General features: G+C 40.7%; 1 protein-coding gene across 11 annotated transcripts; it reads left to right on the top strand.

Moving 5' to 3' along the window:
• Positions 1-697: 697 nt before the first annotated feature.
• TBC1D7 (TBC1 domain family member 7) lies at positions 698-24,696 on the top strand. Of its 11 annotated transcripts, none has more exons than XM_008976749.3 (8): positions 698-974; positions 2,328-2,504; positions 4,121-4,201; positions 8,197-8,384; positions 12,611-12,748; positions 21,902-22,047; positions 23,120-23,249; positions 24,460-24,696. In XM_008976749.3, the coding sequence occupies exons 2-8, from the start codon at positions 2,393-2,395 to the stop codon at positions 24,544-24,546; spliced, it is 882 nt and encodes a 293-aa protein (XP_008974997.1). In that variant the 5' UTR covers positions 698-974; positions 2,328-2,392; the 3' UTR covers positions 24,547-24,696. The 11 variants fall into 11 exon arrangements, with proteins under 11 accessions (XP_008974997.1, XP_008975001.1, XP_003823200.1 ...); XM_003823152.5 differs by having other exon boundaries at positions 730-974; positions 2,385-2,504; XM_003823154.4 differs by having other exon boundaries at positions 738-994; positions 2,385-2,504.

Genomic DNA, 24,696 nt, shown 5'->3' with positions numbered 1-24,696 from the left:
GCTCAGCCAGCCCGAGGACCAAGGAGGCAAGCACAGAAATAGAAAGCATTTGTAAGCGTTAGTAGCTACTTTAAAGAGTAACTCTGTTCTGTTAGACCTACTAATAACAAATTAGGAGCTTGCATTTAGCACATCTTTTTTTAAAAAAAAAACAAGTTCATTTTTCTCCTATGTTATAGTGTTTTACCTGAGAGGCTGAATATACTAAGACAATGGCCAAATCTAATATAAAAATAGACCTCCAATCCACAACCTGCAGCAACCTGCCCAGAAAACCAGTCAGTTACCTACAATAACCAACCCAGGGAGCCTGCCTGCTCTAAATCAGACTTGCACTCCTCTGCCTGCCTTTTTTCTTCTCATTCGGATGGTCTTCATTTATTCCCACACACCTGGGGTGGGGAGGAAATTAGCAAAAGCAAAACCCGGGTCCTGCACGCAGGCAGCTTAAGAACGGCCCCAGGGCTCGGGTCTTCCCTAGGCAAGAACCTCGAGGGCCGGACACGGGAGTGCAACCCAGGCACGCGCCTTCGGATGGCCGGAGTAAATGGTCGCGAGATTTTGCGGGGTAGCAAGGGGCCGGGTGCCCATGGCGGGAGAAACTACACTACTCTGGAGGCGAGCCTAGCCCTTCATCCCGTCGGGTTTCACAAACGAAGCCAGAGCTTCCCGGAGTGAGGGTGGAGCTTCCTGCCCGCGCCCTCTGCGCATGCGCCCGCCCGGCGCCCGCCCGGCGCCCGCCCCGCGTCCTGGAGTTGATGTCACGTCCGGCGGCGGCGGCAGCGGCGCTGAGTTTTGTCTCCCGGGCCGTCGGGGCGCGCGCGGGTGTCCCAGGTGCCCCGCCGCCTCCCTCCTTCCTGCAGGACTCGTCCCTCCTGGCCCTGGGCCCCAACGGTGCCCGCCTGCCCGGCGGTCGGTCAGCGCACAGGGCACGGCTTCCTCTGCTTCTCCCGGACCACTTAGTCTCAACCCGGGTGTGTTTGCACTACTAGAGGTGAAGCATCCATCATAGAGAGAATGGGACCTGGGGTCTTGGACCAGGGTGTTTTTACTTTTCCCATCAGGTTGGACGCGCATGGGCAGGAGATATTATTTGCAGCATTTCCTCCTAGAGGACGCCTTTGTCATTGTAGTGCAATCTAAGAATGGGTGTCCTTAGACAACAGGGACCGACCAAATCGTCATGCAGCTGTTTGGATGCTTTAAAAAAATAAATCCCCACACTCATTACGCGTTTGATGCTGCTGACTTTTTTATTTTTAAGACATCTGCTCCCGAAAGCTCAGAGCCCTTTAGCATTTCATTTTCTAAACGAATCCTAATCTTTCCTGTGACTGAATCGGTTCAGAGGATATCTTTTCAATAAGGAAGGAAGCCCTCCCCTGCTCACTGGGGACGTCGCAGGATTTTTAAACCTAAAGATTTACTCTTTTGAGCACAGACGCTGGAAGCATTTGGGTGAGGCAGTGCAGTGGTTTTTGGGAAATGCATCAGATCTTTTGTGTTCTTGAAACGCCAAATCTAACTTGGTCTGTTTTTGGATGAATTACCGCCAGTATTATGAAGGTTACTGTGAAGGAACTTGAGACCACTGAACTTTTTGAGTTCTTGCGGTAGATTTTAAATCGTTTTTCCGTCTTCAACTCTGACTTTGGGATCACTGTCAATTGGCTACATTCTTTACCCTCTTCTAGTTATAATTTAATGCGATTTATTTGTTGTGGGTTTTGAATTTCGATAGCTACACTTAATAGAATTGTGTTTAAAAGAAAGATAAGTGAGGAACTCGTGGCTTTTTACTTTTATATAACTTAATTTTTCATTTTACAAAATGCCCATTTAAAAAAACGTAGCTAAGCAAAAGAAAGGAAATTAAAATCATCTAGAATCCTACTATCTAAAGATAACCATTGCTAACATTTTGGAATAGAGTGTTAAGTTTTAAAATACATGAAATTTGTAAAAAAGAAAAAATGAAATCATAGTGTATACTGTTTGAGTATAATTTGCTTGACGTATCTTGCCTGGCTTCCATTTCACTTATTTTTTTTCTTTGTGCATTTATAATAGCTACAGAATGTTCTATTGTGCTAGGCACTCATAGGTATAGTGGGAAACCTAGTGCATAAACCTTGTGCCATCTATTTTACCAGCTCAGAGAACTTTTAACTTATATCTTGGTTTTTAGCCAAGATGCATAGGTGAGATAGTTGCAGAACTGAGTTAAAGGAAAAATTTAATATTGGGTCCTATGCAAGGGTACATCATATTGAAAAGGTGGAGAACATCATTGAAAATTATTCTAATTCTTGACTCTTTGTTTCTAGACTCACTTTTCCCCTTCGTCTCTCTGTCTCTTTCTGTCTTTCTGTGTCTCCTCCAAGAATGAAATATGACTGAGGACTCTCAGAGAAACTTTCGTTCAGTATATTATGAGAAAGTGGGGTTTCGTGGAGTTGAAGAAAAGAAATCATTAGAAATTCTCCTAAAAGATGACCGTCTGGGTGAGTACTTTTAAAAATTAATCTCATTGGTTCTCAATCACTCCACATGTTCTGAAGTAAATATTTTCTTAAAAGACATCCAGAAGCATTGGTTACTTGCTGTATTTTTTAGTGATGTGGTGAAGCAGAATGGTGTATTTTGAGAAAAGATTTTTCAAATTTATATTTCACTGAGCGTCAGAAGTTTTTGAAAGGTTTCTTAAGAAAGTCAGTAGTATTTTTTTCTTTTATTGAACCCATATGTTTTCATGTATTTTCTAGGTAAATTTGCTTCTGGGTAAATTTGCGATAACGCTGGTCATGATTCTCTCTTTTTTTTTTTTTTTTTGAGACCAAGTCTGACTCTCTTGCCCAGGCTGTAGTGCAGTGGTGTGATCTCGGCTCACTGCAACCTACACTTCCTGGGTTCAAGTGATTCTCCTGCCTCAGCCTCCCAAGTAGCTGGAATTACAGGCATGCACCACCATGCCTGGCTATTTTTTGTATTTTTAGTAGAGACAGGATTTCACCATGTTGGCCAGGCTGGTCTCAAATTCCTGACCTCAAGTGATCCACCCACCTCGGCCTCCCAAAGTGCTGGGATTACAGGCAGGAGTCACCGTGCCCAGCCCATGATTTTCTTTTATGGAAATACTAAGAGTGCATTGTATATTGACATTTTAGTTTAAGCCAGTCTGAATAAGGTCTGTTGTTGACTAAAGTAAAATAAACTGAACCGTAGTTAAAGATAATACTTTATTTGCATAGAGTACTTTTAAAGTTTCTGAAACATTTCTCACCTTATCTTTGATCTTCAATTGTGCGGTCTTTGCTTTAGTATGTCTGGTATTCTCCTTTGATAAGTAGAGGAATTGAGGGTCAGGGAAGTCACTGTAATTTATTGGAAAATGTAGGGATTTAAAGGCAGACTGTACCACTTAATAGCTATGTTAGTTTGATCAAGTCATTTAACTGCTTTGAACTTCAGTTTCTGCATTTTTAGAACAAGAACTACCTAACAGGCTTGCAGTGTGAATTAAATAAACCCTGTGATTAATAACTACCACTGTTATAGGGAATGTAGTAATATATGCAAAATGCATCTCCAATGCTGTAAAATGCAAATTGTTTTTATTTTTATTATTATTTTTAACACAGAGTCTCACTCTTGCCCAGGCTGCAGTGCAGTGGCACGATCTTGGCTCACTGCAACCTCTGCCTCCTGGGTTCAGGCGATCCTTCTGTCTCAGCCTCTTGACTAGCTGGGATTACAGGTGTGTGCCACCATACCCAGCCAATTTTTGTATTTTTAGTAGAGATGGTGTTTCGCCATGTTGGCCAGGCTGGTCCCAAACTCCTGACCTCTAGTGATTTGCCTGCCTCAGCCTCCCAAAGTGCTGGGATTACAGGCATGAGCCACCGTGCCTGGCCGCAAATTGTTTTTAAATAACTTAGTTGGCAGAAGTCTTGGGCTAGAAATCAGACTAGTATTGCCTCTCCTAAACTTACAGACCATATGGTAGACTTCCCCTGAAGAAATGTCTTAACTATTCTTTGAGTTTTAAAAAATGAAATGTGCCTTGACATACTGTGATCAGCATGAAAAGCTTCTAACAATTGTTTTCTTCTTCCTCTAGATACTGAGAAACTTTGTACTTTTAGTCAGAGGTTCCCTCTCCCGTCCATGTACCGTGCATTGGTATGGAAGGTACTTCTAGGTATGAGACCCAGGAGTTGGAAGATTTATCTTAAAAAATATTGAATAAAGGGATCATTTGCTATCTTATCAGTCAGAAAAAGGAGAATTTGTTTAGGCCTTTTACTGAATATTGGATCTTCCCCAGGAGGTTCAATTACCACTCATTATTTTCTGTTCTATTAATGATACTATAGAAGAGAAAATAGCATATGTTCCTGAGACATGATCTGGGAAGAGCATTGGACTAGGAGAAATGGGAATTGGTTTAGGCTTTGCTATCAGCTGGGTAACCTGGAGGAAGGCGACCCCTCTGGGACTCATTTTTTGCGTCTATAAACTGAGGCTTTTGAGCTAAATTACTCCTAGTTTTTAGCTCTAAATTTGTAAGATTTTGTGATTCTCAGCTATAGAGGTATAACTTCCTAATCTGTCAAAGAGGAATTGGAGACTTACTACTCCCTAGAAGTGTGAATGACTAAATTCCAGTGGTGCGAGTGGCTGAATGAGAAGGAAAACTGATCTTACTTAGTTTCTATGGAAGAAAACGTGAATTAAGTGCCATGAGTAACTGGCAGCATCCCTTTTGAGCCCAAGATTTTCTTTCCCCTATCATTGCTGAGCCTGCTGGAGCATATAATTCCTATCCATTACCATCCTCCTTTTCTTTCTTAAAAAAAGTATTTTTGGCTGGGCGCGGTGGCGCACACCTGTGTTCCCAGCACTTTGGGGGGCCAAGGCGGGCAGATCACGCGGTCAGGAGATTGAGACCATCCTGGCCAACAAGGGTGAAACCCCCTCTCTACTAAAAATACAAAAAATCAGCTGGGCATGGTGGCATGCGCCTGTACTCCCAGCTACCCGGGAGGCTGAGGCAGGAGAATCGCTTGAACCCGGGAGGCAGAGGTTGCAGTGAGACAAGATGGCACCACTGCACTCCAGCCTGGGCGACAGAGCGAGACTCCGTCTCCCAAAAAAAAAAAACCAAAAAAAAAACAACTTACAGTTTGTTCACTGTAAGATAGTGGCGAGTACTAAATTCCCTGAAGAATATAAACTGTGATTGCTCCTTATTGGGCATCCCTGTATGCCTGTCAGTAGGCTGAGTAGTTTACATAGATTATACAGAGTAATCCTAGAATCGCTGTGAGGCAGGTATTGGTATCCTAATTTTGCAGATGGGGAAAAGACTCTCTCAGGCTAAATAACTTGCCTAAGGCATTATAGCCTGTAAGTGGCAGAGCTAGGATTTGAGCTTAGTTTGTGGAACTCATTTGAAGGTAAGATAGATTGTGGACCTCATTTTCTTTCCAAAATGTAGTATCTTTTCAGGGCTTGAGAAGCCTGCAGCCCTGTCTGGTTATGTAATATGGAGGCAGCGAGGGAATATAAGCGGTACTAGGAAGGCCTGCAGAATGACTTGTTTCTTGTTCATCCTGGCAGTCTCCGTGCACTTTTATGTCTGGTAGGTCAACGTGCAGTTACAATCTGGAGAAGCGGTGACAACTATTTTAGTTTTTCCCAGAGCACTTTTCTTTAAATGTTACTGTTCTCCGTGCCTTCTGGGGTACATTTTAAGTGGTATTGTCAACAGTGTCGATTTATGGGAGGTGCTGTGTGTCTATTAATAACTGCAGTGGATTAATGGGAGTTGTGCAGTTGTGCTTTCCCTCACTTCTTGAGTGCTACAGCCTATCTGGCTTATTCCTCACTTCTACTCTTCTTAACCTTTCTTTCTTTTTTTTTAATTTTTTTATTTTGAGACGGAGTTTTGCTCTATCACCCAGGCTGGAGTGCAGTGGCGCGATCTCAGCACTGCAACCTCTGCCTCCCGGGTTCAGGCGATTCTCCTGCCTCAGTCTCCCGAGTAGCTGGGACTACAGGCGTGCACCCCCACGCCCGGCTAATTTTTTGTATTTTAGTAGAGATGGGGTTTCACTGTGTTGCCCAGGCTGGTCGCAAACTCCTGAGCTCAGGCAGTCCACCTGCCTCAGCCTCCCAAAGTGCTAGGATTACAGGCGTGAGACACCGCACTCGGCCCACCTTTCTTTATCATGTCATAGTTATTTTTTGAGGACAAGGCACTGGAAGTTTAGAGCTGTCGCGCTGTGTAGGACACAGCCTGACTCTTCCCAGCACAGAGTTTTGATTACTTAGGGATCTTTACTTCAAATGCCTACTTCCTGATACTATTTTAGTTAAATATCAAAAAGAGACATTTTAGGACTAGCTCTTAGAAAACAGGTTTAAGGGTTAACGTGCTGCCTCTAGCAGGGTGATGAGGGTTTGGTCACAGCTGTTTAATCTGTATTAGCCGAGATGTAGGAGACACTTTAGTGTGTTCCCTTGGCTTTTCTGGAAGCCTGGCACACAGTCTCATAGCATGAGTAAAGATTTCTTTCAGGGAAAAGAACATTTAAGCAAGTTTTTCTTCTAACATTAACTGGTATCATGTTAGCTACTATTGTTTTTGTTTTCTGGGGTGTTCTTTAGAATACTAAACCTGTGGCATTTTGCACCAAAGAGGGATTCATAGTCAAATGTACTAGCTAACACTTATACAGCTTAGTGTTTGCTGAGTACTCTTCTGAATGCTTTGTGTGTGTTGATTTGTTTATTCATCTCAACAACTGTATGATATTAGGTATTGTTATTCCCATTTTTCAGATGGGGAAGCTAAGACATAGGGAGATAAAGTAATTGCTAAAGGTCATCACCCAGCCAGTTAATTGTAGAGCTGGAATTTAAACCCAGGAACTTTGCTCCAGAGTCTGTGCTTCTGTAGAGCCTCATTAAGTTTAATGAGGCTTGAGTAAATAAAATGGTTTTTTTTGTTTTGTTTTTTCTTTTTTTTTTCTTTGGGACAGGGTCTTACTCTGTTTTCCAGGCTGGCGTGCGGTGGTACGATCACAGCTCACTATGGCCTTGACTTCCTAGGCTCAGGTGATCCTCCCACCTCAGCCTCCCACTTCAGCCTCCCGGGTAGCTGGGACTACAGGCATGTGCCACTGGACCTGGCTAATTTTTTGTAGAGAGAGGGTTTCCCAAATACCTTCACCCAGTTGCCCAGGCTGGTCTTGAACTTCTGGGTTCAAGTGATCTGCCTGCCTTGGCCTCTCAAAGTGCTGGGATTATAGGCGTTAGCCACCATACCTGACCTAAAATGTTTTTCTTTATGGCAAAACTTAGTGCCATGAAAATTCATTGTCACCATTTCCCAAATCTGTTTGATGACGGCATTTTTTTTCTCTTGGGGTTAGCATTCAGTGGAGAAGCATTTGGTGAAATGCTTATCCCATTTCCTGCCTCTGACAGGTGGGGAAAACAAGTGCCCAGAAAGACACATTTCAGAGTCCTAGTATTATCCAGTCCGAGGCTAGAACCCAGGATGGCTGGCCTGTCTAGTGGTCTTTCCACTGTGTTTTCTCAGAGCCATTTGTTTGTAAAAAAGATATGACACCATGTTTAAATGGGTTAAGGAGCTTAATATGTCATAGAAATGTCCTGTAAGGTGACCTCACCAATGAAGATTAAGGACTTTTGTGACCTGGAGGATAGGATACTTAGTGAGCAAGTTTTAACTGTTGGGGAAGAGAAGAATTCAATGGGCTGTTGGTGGTTCTGAGATGTAGGGGCCAATTACAAAGACTAGGGTGAGACCTCTAGGAGCTAAAGGCAGCCTGAGGCTGCCATAAATTAAGTTAAACCATTGTTACGATTGATGTGGTTGCTAATCTTGAATGTATGTGGCATACTTATTCAAGGGCTTTGCCAGTGTTGTTTCATTTCTCTCTCATATCAGTGATGCATCAGCACTCAAACATTGATAATATTTCACATTTAAGATTGTTTTATAGTGAGAATTTCTAAAAGAGGTTCTACATGGTACTTGAATGTCTGCTTGAATTCTAGCCTAATCGTGTGGGTCGCTTCTCACGGCATCCTCTTTCATAGATGAGGGATTTGGAGTGATGGCTCAGTATTTTGTCCTTTTTTCGTTTTTCCTATTCTCTCTAGGAATCTTGCCTCCACACCACGAGTCCCATGCCAAGGTGATGATGTATCGTAAGGAGCAGTACTTGGATGTCCTTCATGCCCTGAAAGTCGTTCGCTTTGTTAGTGATGCCACACCTCAGGCTGAAGTCTATCTCCGCATGTATCAGCTGGAGTCTGGGAAGTTACCTCGAAGTCCCTCTTTTCCACTGGTTAGTGGTCACTTTTGTCTAACACTAAGCTCAACTCTAGACCATCCCATCTTGCCAGCCTTTGATTACATCATGTTTTGCCTTAAAAACTTTTGGTGGCTCCCTGTTGTTATTAGAATAAAAGTGACACATCTTTACTTGGCATTCATGGCCATGCACATTCTGACCCAACCTTTTTACTTTTTGTTTTTTTAAAATACGTTTTATTTTGAAGTAATTTCAAACTTCCAGAAAAGTTGCAAGAATACTACCAAGAATTTGCATATACCCTTTACCCAGATTCTCCAGTTGTTAACATTATGCAACTTTTTTCTACATCCAACATTATTTAAAAAGTTAAAAAATAAAGAATTGTAGGTGCTAAGTAGCTTTAAGCATCTGTTTTGCTTTGTGTGCATCTGTTTTGCTTTGTGTGCATCTGTTTTGCTTTGTCGTTTTAAAACGTATTTTTTTAAACACATTTTTTTTTTCCGAAATCATTTGAGAGTAAGATGCAGACAGGATTCCCTATTACCTCAGATTCCTTCAGTGTACACTTCCTAAAGACAGGACACCCCTGTAGATAGCCATAGTACAGTCCTCAAAACTAAGACATTAACATTGATACAATATTAACGTAGTCTACCAACTCCATTTGAATTTCACCAATAATGCCTTCACAAATAATCAAACAGTCAAAGTTCTGGGTGAGGATTGGATCCTGGTTTAGGCATTGCATTGGGTTATCATATTGCTTTAGTCTCCTTTGACTTGGGACAGTTCTGTCTTTTTTCATCTGTCATGCCTTTGACATTTTTGAAGGGCATAATCAGATGCTTTGAAGAAAGCCCCTCCCTTTAGGTTTGTCTGGTGTTTCCTCCTGATTAGATTCAGGTTATTCATTTTTGGCAGGGATACCAAGTAGGTGATGCTGTGTCCTTCTCAGTGTCTCTTATCAGGAGGCACATAGTGTGGATTTGCCCCATAAGAGGTAGTGTTAACTTGGATCACTTGGCGAGGGTGCTGCCTGCTGGAGTTTTCCGCTGGAAAGTTTTTACTTTTCCCTTTGTAATTACTATTTCTCTTTGTGGGGAGACACTTTAAAACTGCTGTGTAAACATCCTATTCCTTATTAAACTTTTGCTCATGAGTATTCTCATTTGACGATTTCTAAAAAATTTTTATTTTTTAACTTTTTAAATAATGTTGGATGTAGAAAAAAGTTGCAAAAATAGTGCAGTGTTCTGAAATACCTTCACCCAGTGTCCTCAAATGTTACATCTCATACAACCGTAATGTAATGATCAAAACCAGAGAATCACAATACTGAGAGCTCCTCTATAGGCCTCACTGGGATTTTGCTGATGTCCCACTGATGCTCTTCTTCTGATCCAAGATCCAGTTCCAGATCACACATTACATTTAGCTGCCACGTCTTAGTCTTTAATCTGAAAGAGTTTTTTTTTTTTTTTTTTCTTTTTTTTGAGACAGAGTTTTCCTCTTTTTGACCAGGCTGGAGTGCAGTGGTGCGATCTTCGCCCAACGCAACTTCTGCCTCCTGGGTTCAAGCAATTCTTGTGCCTCAGCCTCCAGAGTAGCTGGGATTACAGGTGCGCACCACCACGCCCGGCTAATTTTTGTATTTTTAGTAGAGATGGGATTTCTCCATGTTGGTCAGGCTGGTTTTGAACTCCCGACCTCAGGTGATTCACCTGCCTTGGCCTCCCAAAGTGCTGTGATTACAGGCGTGAGCCACTGTGCCTGGAACAGTTCTTCAGTCTTTGTCTTTCATGACCTTGACACTTTTGAAGAGCCCTGGCCAGTAGAGCATTTCTCAATTTGGGTCTGTCTCATGTTTCTCCATGATTAAACTCTGGTCACGCATTATTGGCAGGAATATCACAGAAGTATGGGACTCATTACTGTTGCTGCTAACTTTGATCACTTGGGTAAGATGGTGTCTGTGGAGTTTCTCCACTGTAAGGTTACTATTTTCCTCTTTGTAATTAATAAATAACTGTGGAGAAGTACTTTGAGACTTGTAAATAGCCATCCACTAATGATTCTTGCCTGAACCAATTTTTACTATGCTGATTGCCAAATGGTGATCTAACTCCCTCATTCTTTCTGCATGTATTAGTTGGCATTCTTCTCTAAGGAAGAGTTTTCCCTTCTCCTTCTTTATTTATATCAGTATGAAATTAAAGTGTTATTTGTTTGACTAAAACAGTGAATTGTTCAAATGGATTTGCTGGAACACTCCTATTTTACAAAATTTATTTTTATTGCAGATCTTATTTTTTTTTAAGTTAATGATGGGGTATCCATGGACAAACCTTAGAGCTAATAAAGATCATTTGTATTTATTACGTTTATCAAGAGAGAGAAGGTCCCTAAAAAATAATTGGAATAATTTAAGCAATCGTCTTTAAATTTCACTTATTGGCAAAGTGAAGTTGATAGTACTACACAAGTTCTTAAATTATATATCAAATTAAATTAGATAATCTGTTAGTTCAAGGAATTGAGATGACAGGGTATAGGTTCCCCCTCATCACTACTCAGCTTGTCTGTGTTCCAAGCTGAGACACCTTTACTGCAGCCTCAGGCAGATGTGCTTCTGAGTGTGTGTTTTGGACTCTGCCATCCCACATCTCCCAGTCATGATCCTCATTGTATTAGTCTGTTTTTGATTGCTTATAACAGAATACCTGAAATGGGATAATTTATTTTAAAAAGGAATTTATTTCTTACAATTCTAGAAGCTGGGAAGTCCAGGATTCAGGGGCTACATCTGGTGAGGGCCTTCTTGCTGATGACTCTCTGCAGGGTCCTGAGGTGGCACAGGCTATCACATGGCGAGGGGGCTGAACGTGCCAACGTGCTCACCCAGGACTCTCTTCCTCTTCTTAGGAAGCCACCAGTCCCGTTCCTGTGATAACCCATTAATCTATGAATTGACCCACTGATGAGGGCAGAGCCCTCATGATCCAGTCACCTCTTAAAGGCCCCACTTCTCAATACTGCCACAATGGGGATTAAATTTCAACATAAGTTTCGGAGGGGACAGATATTTGAACCGTAGCACCTACTTAGCGCCCACTCTGCCTCATTTTTTAATCCATTAATAAGAGGGTGCAGCAGTGCTCATCACAGGGCCAGGAAGGACGACATGGGTCCTCTTCCCTTGACCTGTCAGTGGTCAGGAGCAGTCAGTGATATGCCACCTTTCGGGGTGCCAAGCACAGTGCACAGAACTGCACGGGAGTCCAAGAAAGGAGATTTTCCTTTCCCTTTTCTTCCTACTTATTTTCCATTCTCCTCTGACACATTAATAAAATGCTTAGAGAAAGCTTATTCCCTATGATTTAAATTCTGTTTTTCTTGACATTTTATAGAATATTAACAAGTTGAAAGAAGGGCTTAGAATGAAATAATACATTAAAATAACAATTTTGATTTAAGTCGGTACTTTTTAAGGGGAACTGTGATACTTCTTAGTTTCTTTTTAACATTAAAATCCTTCAGCTGTTAAATCCTAGATGAAAATGTAAAGCTTTTTGTATATGATATGGTGTTTGAAAGCAGAAGAGGTTTTCAAATAAGGTCCCGGTTTTTCTGAGATTTCTCTGTTGAAATTTACCTGAGAGTTTACTTTCGCATTCTGAGTATTGACACAAGGTTTGAGAAATGCCATTCTTTTGATTCCTAAAATTCTGATTCTAGGAACATTTTAACTTTTGTACTGCTTAAGATAGAACAAAATTCTGAAGGTATGCATGAATGCTTTGAAATAAAGCAAATGCTTTATTAGTCTTTTTGGAGCTCTTCAATATTTGCAAATTACTGTGCTGGAAAATGTCTCCAGTTACTGATGGTGCTGTTTATTACACCCTTTTCAAAGACATTCTCACCTAGTACTGAGAATATTTTTGGGTGGAGAGAGTCAGTGACTTGCTTATGATTTATGTTGACTCTGTGAGGGGCTTAATGTTAGAAGCTGGGGAGTCTCTGTACACTCAGCCTGAAACCTGGTCATTCATAAGCAGCACTGACCCTGTAGTTACTCTTCTTTTTCTGCCCCTTGCTCCCCTCTTCAGGGATGGACTCTGTGCTTTTTGACCCTACTTTGATTTATTAATGTAGCCTTTTCAAAATTTAGGGAACAAGGTTTCATTTTTTATTAAAGAAATATGTATTCCTCTCTTTCACTGCCTTCCTCTTGAGATTTATTATTAATCTTTCAGGAGCCAGAAGATGAAGTGTTTCTTGCCATAGCTAAAGCCATGGAGGAAATGGTGGAAGATAGTGTCGACTGTTACTGGATCACCCGACGCTTTGTGAACCAATTAAATACCAAGTACCGGGATTCCTTGCCCCAGTTGGTGAGGGCTTTTTCTTTTTTGGCTATTGGAGAGTGAACAATGGTAGTGGGGGTCTTCAGGGAGTGCTCTTACCTCCTGGGGCTGCTGCAATTCTGAATAACCCTTTATAGTAGAACTCAGCAAGTGTTTTCTGTAAAAGTCCGTATAATCTAAATATTTCCAGCTTGGTGGGCCAGATGGTCTCTATTGTAACCACTCAACTCTGCTGTTGTTGCACAAAAGCAACCTTAGGCAACGCATAAAATAATGTTCCTGGCTGGATTTGCTCTGCTGCAGGCCAGAGGTGGCCAGTCCTGCTCTATAGTATTCCTTATTCTGGTCTAGAATCCGCTGGTCTAGAGTAATCCCTCTGTATAAGTTAAGGTTTTCATTTGGCTGCATATAATGGGAAGCCCAAATACCAGAAGCTAAGAATCCAGGCAGTGCAGAGCTGGCGCTGCAGAACCACAGTATGGAGAGGGTTGCAGACTGCTGCCATTCTGCTCCAGTAGTCATAGGAATGATCTTTCCTCTCGTGCTCACAAGGTTGCTCTTGGACCAGCGGCCATGACGTCTGTGTTCTAGGCAGAAGGAAAGGGAAGGCAAAGGTAAACACAAAGGAATAAGAGGGACAAGCCAGCCACAACTGTGGCCCATTAGGCTTTCCCTCTGCATGTACAGCTGACCTTTGAGTAGTGTAGGTTTAGGAGAACTGACCCAACCCCAGCATAGTTGATACTCTGCATATAACTTTTGACTCCCCCAAAACCTAACTACTAATAACCTACTGTTGACTGGAAGCCTTACTGATAACATAGATGGTTGTTTAACACATATTTTGTACACATACTTTGTTTCCATTTTTGTTTTTTTGAGATGGAGTCTCATGCTGTCGCCCAGCCTGGAGTGCAATGGCATGGTCTCGGCTCACTGCAACCTCTGCCTCCTGGGTTCAAATGATTCTCCTGCTTTAGCCTCCCAAGTAAGTGGGATTACAGGTGCCTGCCACCACACCTGGCTAATTTTTGTATCTTTTTTAGTAGAGACGGGGTTGCATCGTGTTGGTCAGGCCGGTCTTGAACTCCTGACCTCAAGTTATCCGCCCACCTTGGCCTCCCAAAGTGCTGGGATTTACAGGCATGAGCCACCACACCCAGCCACATATTTTGTTATATGTGTATTCAGTATATTCCTGTAATGAGGTAAGCTAGAGAAAAGAAAATGTTAAGAAAATCATAAGGAAAATTAAATATGTTTTCTATTTATGAAGTGGAAGTGGATCATCACAAGGTCTTTATTCTCATTGTCTTCACGTTGAGTAGGCTGAGCAGGAGGAGGGAGGGAAGGATGGTCTTGCTGTCTCAGGGGTTGGCAGAGGTGGAAGAAAATCCATGTTTAAGGGGACCTTTGCAATTCAAACCCATGTTGTTCAGGGGTCAACTATATGTTAGTGACCAGGACTGTGTCACTTGGCTGCCCTGTCTGCAGTAGAGGCTGCGAAAGGTGTTCTTTTTTTAAAAAAAGCCGTGTGATCTCCTACTAAAACAGGGGCTCTGTGAGTGACATAGGAGGGGCACATGGGAGTGTGGCAGGCAGCAAGCTGTTTCTGTCATAGCCTGGGTTGGGAAGGCAGAGAACTGAATGGTACTTGCTGCATTGCACAAGCTAGTCTTCCTTTGCCATTTTCTTTTTTTCTAGTTTTTTCCCCTTATTTATCTCATTTATAAAAATAAACCTTTTTTTCTTAAATCATTGGGTTATTTCCTTTTAAAATTCTACTGAAAGTGGTAACCGTGGTACAGGGTGCAAGATGAGATGCGGGGCACTGATGATGGTTGGATGAGCATTGAGGATCACTGCAGTTAATTGTTAATAAGGCAATGTGCAAGACCCTTCAGCTTCTGAGAACACTTAAAAGAGCAGTTTTTATATATTTCAACTAAGTAAAATTTGATTTTTAAGATTTTGAAATTTGATCCACTTTGTTGATTTCAATAAAAATAATTTCAGCCTGGAAATGGAGCTTAAGTAAATATGTCAGTTGCCTAATCAAATCAGGAGGTCTCAGTTATATCATACCATGATCTAATTAGCTTTTCTTATTTAATATTCGAGTAAGTCAGTAGCATTTTGATAGTTTATGCTATTCTTTAAAAATTCATCCTTTATTTTTCATAACATAAATGGTGAATGCATTCTCAGAAGAAATTCAGCAATTCAGATGAATCCATGTTTCCCTAGACCTGGACTAACCACCCCCCATCCCTGCAATTCCCCACTTCCCCTTCTAAGAAGTAAACATTTGTCATTAGCTTGGTGTGTATTATTCAAGATTCTCTTATGTGCATGCATCTATGATATGATTTTTCTTTTCTTTTTTTTTTTTTTCTTTTTTTTGAGATGGAGTCTCGCTTGGTCGCCAAGGCGGGAGTGCAGTGGCGCGATCTCGGCTCACTGCAAGCTCCACCTCCCGGGTTCATCCCAGCCTCCTGAGTAGCTGGGACTACAGGCACCTGCCACCACGCCCAGCTAATTTTTTGTATTTTTAGTAGAGATGGGGTTTCACCGTGTTAGCCAGGATGCTCTCAATCTGACCTTGTGATCCGCCCCCTCGGCCTCCCAAAGTGCTGGGATTAATCACATTAAGTAGTATTATACTGTACATGTGGCCCTATGGTTCTATTTTTGTTTTTTAACTTACTGCCTTGGAGAACTTTACAAGGCAGTTTAGACAAATCACTAGTTTTCAGTCCTGACTTCCTGTTAGTACCACCTGGGAGCTTTTAAAAATTACCATCACCTTTCCTCCACCTAGACAAGTGAAATCTGAGTCTCTGAAGGTAGGGCCCTGGAATTCTAATTTCTTAAAAGCTCCAGGCAATTCTGAAGTGTAGTTAAGGGTTGAAAGGCACTCATTTAGAACCACCTTTTAAAAAATATTTACTCCTAGCATTTCCTGTTACGAATTTGCTCTATTTAAACCTAAGAGATCCATACTGAGAGTAAGCGTGCCCTTGTCCACGCTCCCTGTGTGTATGCGTATCTCTCTAGGCTTGGTACCTACGAGCAGATGCTCAAGCGGAGGGGAGACATATTTAAAATCTATTCATTTATTTTTGACATATTTAAAATTTGAACTGCCTGGCTGCTCATCCAAAGGCCATATCAATTTATGCTCCTACCAAACAGATGATGAGATTTCCCATTTTCCACCCCATTGCCAATACTTGATAGTATCAATGTCTTACATTTTTATCCATCTGATAGTGAAATGGCATCTCATTTTAATTTACCTATCCTCAGTTTCTAGTGAAGTTGAGTATGTTTGCATATGGCTATTGTTTTGTTGACTTTTTTTCTTTGTAAGAGTTATTGGGGCCGGGCGCGGTGGCTCACGCCTGTAATCCCAGCACTTTGGGAGGCCGAGGCGGGCGGATCACGAGGTCAGGAGATCGAGACCATCCTGGCTAACACGGTGAAACCCCGTCTCTACTAAAAATACAAAAAATTAGCCGGGCGTGGTAGCGGGCGCCTGTAGTCCCAGCTACTCGGGAGGCTGAGGCAGGAGAATGGCGTGAACCCGGGAGGCGGAGCTTGCAGTGAGCCGAGATCGCGCCACTGCACTCCAGCCTGGGGGACAGAGCGAGACTCCGTCTCAAAAAAAAAAAAAAAAAAAGAGTTATTGGTATATAGTCACTCTTGGATCTGTAGGGGATTAATTCTAGGACTCACTGAGACAGTAAAATTCATGGGTGTTCAAGTCCCTTACATAAAATGGGACTTGCAAATAGTATTTGCATATAACCTACACATCTCTTCCTGTATACTTTAGATTACTTATAATACATAATACAATGTAAATGCTATGTAAATAGTTGTTATACTGTATTATTTAGGGAATAATGACAAAAAAATCTGTGTCTGTTCAATACAGACACAACTATCCATTTTTTATTTCCTGAATATTTTTGGCCCATGGTTGGTTGAGTCCATGGATATGAGGGTTGACTGTACCCTGGATATTTTATCCTTATCCCTTACGTTTGTTGAAAATAGTTTCTGTTTGTTGTACAAAATTTTAGGTTTTGATACAATGAGATTTGCCAGCATTTCTTTTTTTTTTTGCTTTTTGGTGTCTTACTGGTTAATTAGCCCTTTCCAACCCCAAGATTAAAAAAATATATTTTTTTTGTTTTCTCCTAACTTTTTTTTTTTTTTCTGAGGTGGAGTCTTGCTCTGTCACCCAGGCTGGAGTGCAGTGGTGCAATCTCAGCTCACTGCAACCTCTGCCTCTTGGGTTCAAGGGATTCTTCTGCCTCAGCCTCCTGAGTAGCTGGGACTACAGGCACGAGTGTGGCACCATGCCTGGCTAATTTTTGTATTTTTAGTAGAGACGGGATTGCGCCATTTTGGCCAGGCTGGTGTCGAACTCCTGACCTCAGGTGATCTGCCCCCACTCGGCCTCCCAAAGTGCTGAGATTATAGGTGTGAGCCACCACGCCCGGCCTGTTTTCTCATAACTTTTAAAAATGCTTAAACATTTTAAATTTAGCTCTTTGTCAGGGATTTATCTTTGGTTGGCATCAGACACATACTGGATTTCACTCTTACGCTTACCTGCAACACCTCTACTTCTACCAACACATCACTCCTCCTCCTGTTCCTCTTCCCCCCGTCTGGTTGGTGTATTACTGAGAATGTACTTCATGTCAGGCAGTGCTAAATTTACATTGTTAGTGAGCACTTCATTCAAGCATATTATCTTTGTTTTTACAGATGAGGATACTGAAGCACAGAGAAGTTAAGTAAGACCAAGGTCTCAGTTAGTAAGCAGTAGAACAGCACTTACACGGTGTATTTGTCAGTTCATCCTTTTTCCACAGATTTGAAATGCCACCTTTATCATATACTGGATTTCCATATATGTGTGTGTGTATATATATATAAATACATTTTTATATATATTTATATTTATATTTATATCTATATCTCTTTCTGGACTCCTTTTTATTCCATTGAGGTATTTGTCTATTCCTGGGCCAAATCACATGATTTATTTAATGCAACTTTCTAGCGTATTTTGATAGCTGATAAGGAAAGTCTCTTATTGTTGCTCTTTTTCAAAAATGTCTTGGCTATTCTTGAGCTTGCCTTTTTCTTTTCAGAAATGAATTTTAGAACCAGCAAGACACTTCATGTCCCTTAAACCTTCGTTTCCTCATCTTTAAAAATGGGGCTTCTTTTTGTGTATGCATTACAGTGCCTAGCAAGTAGTTTTAAGTAGTTATGAAGTTCTCAAAAAAGTCATCCAGAATGTATACAAAACTTAAACTTCCTTGTGTTGCTTGCTGTTTGATTTCGGCATCAAGTGATTTGCTTAAACTTTGCTCTCTAGTGAAACCATCTTTAGTCTATCTTATAACACACAGTTTAGGTTGCTGCTTAGTTCTATGGAAATGTGTGTATGATGGACAGTGATGGGCTCAAAAGAAGATAACGATGCCCCGAGTGGTGATATGTCTATTCTGCCATACTATCCTGATTCCTAGGATTGCATCATAGCCTCTCTCCTTACAAGCTTTTCAAATTGAATTCGGCTTTTTGACAAGGTCTCTCATAGTCAAGGAGAATAGAGGCCAACTTCAATTGTATGGCATGGAAGGTTTTTCTTAAGCCATCTCAAACTTAATTGTGTTAATCAGTAAAGTAAGTGATCTTTGTTTTATTGCTATTGACACAGTTTTTTAAAGCTCTGTTAAAGAGGTTTTTTTTGTAAGCACTATTAGCAGCTTCTTGCTAAGTTTAATATAAATTCCTCTCAGAGTGATTAAGTACATATTTTTGTCACGTTTTGCCTTCTGTTGATGATGTATAGTTTATTGTCCTCATGAAGTAAGACTATGGGGGTCATAGAAATATTGAAAATAACCAAAATGTTTAGGAGTAAAACATAATTATGGTTATAATAAATCACATCTATCTATAATAAATCACATCTATGTTATCTATCATTTGCTAAGTATGAAAAAGGTCAGGCAATATAAATATTAGCTCCTTCCATTAAAAAATATATATACACATATGTATTTGAATTCACCTTCTTTCTTAGATGAAGCAGTAGCATACAGTACACATTCTTCCCATCTTGCTCTTTTTACTTGCTATGTGCTGGAGATCATGCCATATTAGTATACAGAGATACTCCTTATTCCCTGTCATGGTTTCATACTACTGTCCTGTGTATATATTCTTACACAATATTCTTTTTTTTTTTTTTTTTTTGAGACGGAGTCTCGCTCTGTCACCCAGGCTGAAGTGCAGTGGTGCAATCTCAGCTCACTGCAACCTCTGCCTCCCAGGTTCAAGTGATTCTCCTGCCTCAGCCTCCCAAGTAGCTGGGATCACCGGCACATGCCACCACGCCCAGCTAATTTTTGTATTTTTAGTAGAGATGGGGTTTCACCATGTTGGCCAGGCTGGTCTCGAACTCCTGACCTCAAGTGATCCACCCACCTGAGCCTTCCAAAGTGCTGGGATTACAGGCGTGAGCCACCACGCCCAGCCTACAAAATATTCTCAGGTTAGTATATTCATACTGTTCTATTGTGAATATAGTTTATTCAACCTGTCTTTATTGTTGGCTATTTGGGATGTTTTCAGCCTTTTGCTGTTTGTTATACACAGTGTTACAGGTAAATAGACTTGTGCATGCAGCTTCTCATGTGTTTGCTAGTATATTTGAGTTGGATTCCCTGAAAATAGATTGGCTGGATCAAAGGGTAAATGCATAAATTACTTAGCTAAATATTGCCAAATTCCCCTTCATAGAGCTCATAGTCTTTTGCATGCTCACAACCAGTAGATTGTATCCCTACAGCCTTGCCAACATGGTATGTCATTAGTCTTGAATTTTTGCCACTCTGATAGGTAGGCAGTGATACTTCAGTGTAATTTTATATTGCATTTATTTTGTTGTAAGCAAGGTTGAGCATGTTTTTATATGGGTAAGAAGCAGGTGCATTTTTTTTCCCTATAGAGTTCTTGGCTTTTTTCCTTCTCCATTTTAAAAAGCTCTCTTTAGGTAGGGATATTAGCCTTTTAAGATTATTCATTAACCTGGGAAAATGTCCACAATTTGAGTGCGAACAGCAAAATACTAAATCGTGCATTCAGTATGAGTTCAACTAATAAAAGAAAGAGAAGTGTGTATGTATGCAGGATAGATGCTCTATAACCTAAGTATTACCAGTAGTTATCACTGGGAGTGTGATTATACTTGCTGTCTATGTCCTCTTTATTCTTTAATAGAGTTTCAAGATTTCTTATAATAGGCTATAATAAACCAGGAAAAAGGTTAAAAAATTAATTAGATATTGGCAAAAAGATGTATATTGAGCGATTACTAAGATATTGATTGATGTATTTAAAACTTTATATTAATTCACAGTATTGAGTTGCTCACTCAACAGTTATATATTGAGTGCTTACCATGCCAAGTGATGTGCTAGGTACTGAAGAACCATCAGTGAACAAAACAGATACAGTAGCTTCCCCCCGTGAGCTTATTGTCTGATAAAGGAAAAAGACAATACATAGTTTTAAAATGTTCACACATCTCCATCTTGTTTATTATTTGTACTGACTTTTGGATGAAATTTTCTTTGCTCTGAGACATAATATATAACTCTGTGTGTGTGTTTTCAACCAAGTCAATAGGAAAAAAGTGCATATATCCCCTTTGCAAAACCAACCAAATTTCCTTGTTTGGGAAGTTGTCTGCAGTGTTATTGAGAAATTCTAGGAACCGTTGAGCAGTATAGGGAGGTTGGATAAACAGGAAGAAGAGATATCCTGAAACAGAAAGGGGAAAGCTGGACCAGATATTATGATGTGGGCCCCTCTTTGCCTGGCTAACTCCTGTCTATTCTTCAGAGGTCAGCTCAAATGTCACCTCTCCTGAGAAACTGCTTCTGCCTCCTACAGCCCAGGTTAGGATTTTTCTCCTGGATGTACCCAACATCTTGTGCTTGTTCCCATCATAGCATCACAGCGTTACAGTGTATTGTAGTTACCTCTTTACTAGTATGTCTCAAGCCGTAAGCTCCTTGAAGGCAGGGATTTTCTCTTACCTTTCACTCCATTCATTGTGTGTAGCACAGTCTCTGACTATAGTGGACATTGTAAAGGTGATGAATCTCCTCTTTAACAGAAGCAGAGAGGTATAGATATTGAGTAAAATAAACATTTACATTTGCTTAAGTGATGCGGGCCCTGGTTGTACTCCTGCAGATAGTGAGTGTGGACTTTAGGATTTGACTCTTAGAGCCCATTCTCAGCCAGTGGACCCTAAATATAGCAGCCAGCCTAAATATAGCAGCCAATGCAAGATGGATTTGGCCAGGTTTGGGGAGCTGGCTTTATTAGCTCTCCAGTCTTCTAGTGTTGGCCGCCACCTGACCTCATGAGAGAGAGGCTACCAAGTGGAATCCAGGTGCTTTGTTCCCTCTGAGTTATCCCTTGAATTCTAAGAAATTCTTGTGCACATTTATGTTGAATACAGAGTTCACCCTCTGGACATCCCTGTTGTGTGAGCCTGCTTGGCACTGGTGCACAGTGGTGCTCAATCCAGGGCAGTGTATGTATGGTCAGTGACTGGTCAGCCCCTTCTCATCACCATCACTTTTTGTCTTACTCTTCCTAATGCCCTCTCCCCACTCTAATCCCACTCTATTTCTTTGGTTTTACCTTTCCTCTTTCCCCCTTTTTTCCTTAGTATATAATCTGCTGCTCTAGACCAGCCAGTAATATAATGGGCCTTCCTTAGCTCCTCAGAACAATTGAATTTTGCTTTGGACTTTTGCCTTAGGCTGTTGAATCTGGCTAGTGAAGTTAGCATTAGGGTGACCAACCATTCCATTTTGCCTGGGACTGCCTCAGTTTTAGCACTGAAAGAGCCCTGTGTCCTGGGAAACTCCTCAGTCCTGGATGGTTTGTTACTTTAGTTAGGGCTGACCTAGGAAACTGCTGTGTCACAAGTGACTTGGATAATTCTGAAGTTTTGTTTTCTAATACTTCCTTGAATTCAGCATGTACTTTTTTTTCATCAGAGACTATAATATCAGATGATGTTATGACACAGAAAATGAATAATCTCTGTTCTCGCTTAATCTTTAGCCAAAAGCGTTTGAACAATACTTGAATCTGGAAGATGGCAGACTGCTGACTCATCTGAGGGTGTGTTCCGCGGCGCCCAAACTTCCTTATGATCTCTGGTTCAAGAGGTGCTTTGCGGGATGTTTGCCTGAATCCAGTTTACAGAGGCAAGTAGGTCTTTCGAAGACATATTGAAGGCTTGGCGTTAGAGCAGAGTTCTGGCCTTTCATGTGGCCATCCCTCAGATTATAAATTTGCTTTAGAACAATACAGTAATTTGAAGCTCAATCCTCCAGCAGCTACCGTAACAGCACATGATTCTGCTTATTCTTGAATATACAATTAGAAAAATTAAGGGCCCTCAGTGCGTTAGATGCTGTGAAGCAGTCACGCCTCAAATGGTCTCCATGAGTTTATATAAGCGTCAGCCCCTTTTTTCCAGAAATGTGACAAATCTTCCTCTAGTAGAAATCTTAGTATTAGTTTCATCATGATATCTTTAAAGAAGCTGAAAGCAGTCAAAGATTTGACTAAGTTCTTCCAGTCAGTTTCAGACATGTCTGGGTATTTCGGAGTCCAGGTGCCACCCATTAAGACTTTGTGATGTAGTAGAATAGTAACTCTTAAAATAAGTTATGGCATTGAACAGTGCAATACACAGAGAACATTATAAGATAATATGTAACTAAGTGTATGAAGTAGAATACCAACTTTTAGGAGTTACAGGAATGATCAGAATTATTATTTTAGAGTGGTTATAGATCAGTAACTGGCTCCTTACGCCCTTGGAGAAGTTTAAGGAGTCTGTCCCCAGAATCACTGGCAATGAAATTGAATTTATCCCATTTCATATACATCTTTTGTTGTCCCTTAGTAGGCTATAATTATATTAGCATTATGGCATATTAGCAGAATATAAACCATTAGTTTAGGATTTTCTTTTTCTTCCTCAAAAATGTCAGGTTCACAACATGAGGGAATATGATTTTGGTAGATTCCTAGTGGAGCAGTAATTTTTAGTAAACTTTCCTTTTTCCTTCTAGTGCTGATTGTGTCTAGAATAGATTTCAAATGGCTTCTGTATTTTGTTGTTGTTTTGGTGATTATTTCATAAAAGTTGTTCTTTGAAGCTTTTACATAAAATTGGAGCAATTTGATTTTATTTTGTAATTTGAGATGTCTAGGCTAAACATAATTCTGAAACTCATATAATTTGATTATATCTCCTTATTTTTGTAGGGTTTGGGATAAAGTTGTGAGTGGATCCTGTAAGATCCTAGTTTTTGTAGCTGTCGAAATTTTATTAACCTTTAAAATAAAAGTTATGGCACTGAACAGTGCAGAGAAGATAACAAAGTTTCTGGAAAACGTAAGTGTGCTTTGATTTGATTTTGAATCTGGAAATGAAGTTACCTTAGCAAGTCAGATTTTCCTGTTACATTAGATTATTTCAGAGAAATAATTACATTATTTTAGAGAAATAATACCTTAGAATGTTTCAGAGAATAATTATAATAATGATTATTTTAGGGAAATTATTTAAGAGAAATAATAATTTGATTTGATTTTGAATCTAGAAATGAAGTCACTTTAGCAAGTGAGATTTTCCTGTTACATTAGATTATTTCAGAGAAATCATACAGTATATTTTTACATTATAAGAAACATTTTTCCCTGAAAAAGTTTGGCCTAAAGTTGGCCTGAGGGTTAGTTTGCATCCTGTCTTTGGGAAATGATGGTCTGAGACCATCTCGTGAATGTGTCCACTTAGAACCAGAGTCTCATCCTCCATGTGACTATCAGCAGGCATGTCAGGAAAAGGAATAGGTGGGATCTGTCATTTTACAATGAGAAATTTTTGTCAGTTCAAAAGGGGTTCTGTATTTTGGAGGATTTTGTAAGCCATTTCATTTCTGTTACTGTCTCTGGTGTAGTCCCAGTTGGGTTTATTAATATACAGTATTAACCTAGTATATTGCTGAAAAAGGCAATGGTAATGAAATTAACTTTTCCCTCGCTATGTATCTTGGAATACCCTTTACCAGGCAAGAAGTAGGATTAAAGAGACTTATGCCTGAATGATTTTCACAGAATCCAAAATCTATTCATTTTTAAAATAGTATTAACATTTGAAAAATGGCCTGGTAAATTATAATAAAGTACTGAGTCAATATGCGTTGAATAAATGAATAATCATCATTATAACCAGAGGTGGCTAGCAGTGCGAAGCCTGTGCTAAGTATTTTCCATGGGTTACCTCATGTCCTACTGTGAACAGCTCTGTGAAGTCAGGCTATCATTTCCCCCATTTTAGAGATGAGGATCTGAAACCCAGGTAGCTTAGGTAACCTGCCCGGGGGTGCACAGTTAGTGAGCAGTGCAGGATTTGAACCCAGGCAGGCTGACACTGTAGCCCTTTCATGTCCTCAGGCAGCATGTGACGCAAGTCTTTTATGCTGTCACTTTCTGAAAAACAGTGCAAACTCCCATGGAAGTGGATTTCATGCCACAGCGAATGAGGGAAGACACTGAAGTTGTCAACACTGAAATTTCACAAAGACTGATTTGCTTGCCCACAGATTCCCCAGGACAGCTCAGACGCGATCGTGAGCAAGGCCATTGACTTGTGGCACAAACACTGTGGGACCCCCGTCCATTCAAGCTGAACGCACCCGCTGGTTGTGGACCGTCTGCCAGGCACCACAGTGAGCATTGTGTTCTTGGCATGCGATCTGGGAAACTGATTGAATAATACACTTTTCTTGCTTTGGTGCTCAAAGTGGTTTTTTTCCCCCAATAAAATTATTTAATTGAAA

Source organism: Pan paniscus, chromosome 5 (genome assembly GCF_029289425.2).
Source record: "Pan paniscus chromosome 5, NHGRI_mPanPan1-v2.0_pri, whole genome shotgun sequence".
In the NCBI taxonomy this organism is placed as follows: Eukaryota; Metazoa; Chordata; class Mammalia; order Primates; family Hominidae; genus Pan; species Pan paniscus.
Note: the sequence above shows the minus strand (reverse complement) of the source record. Positions and strands in the feature narration are given on the sequence as shown.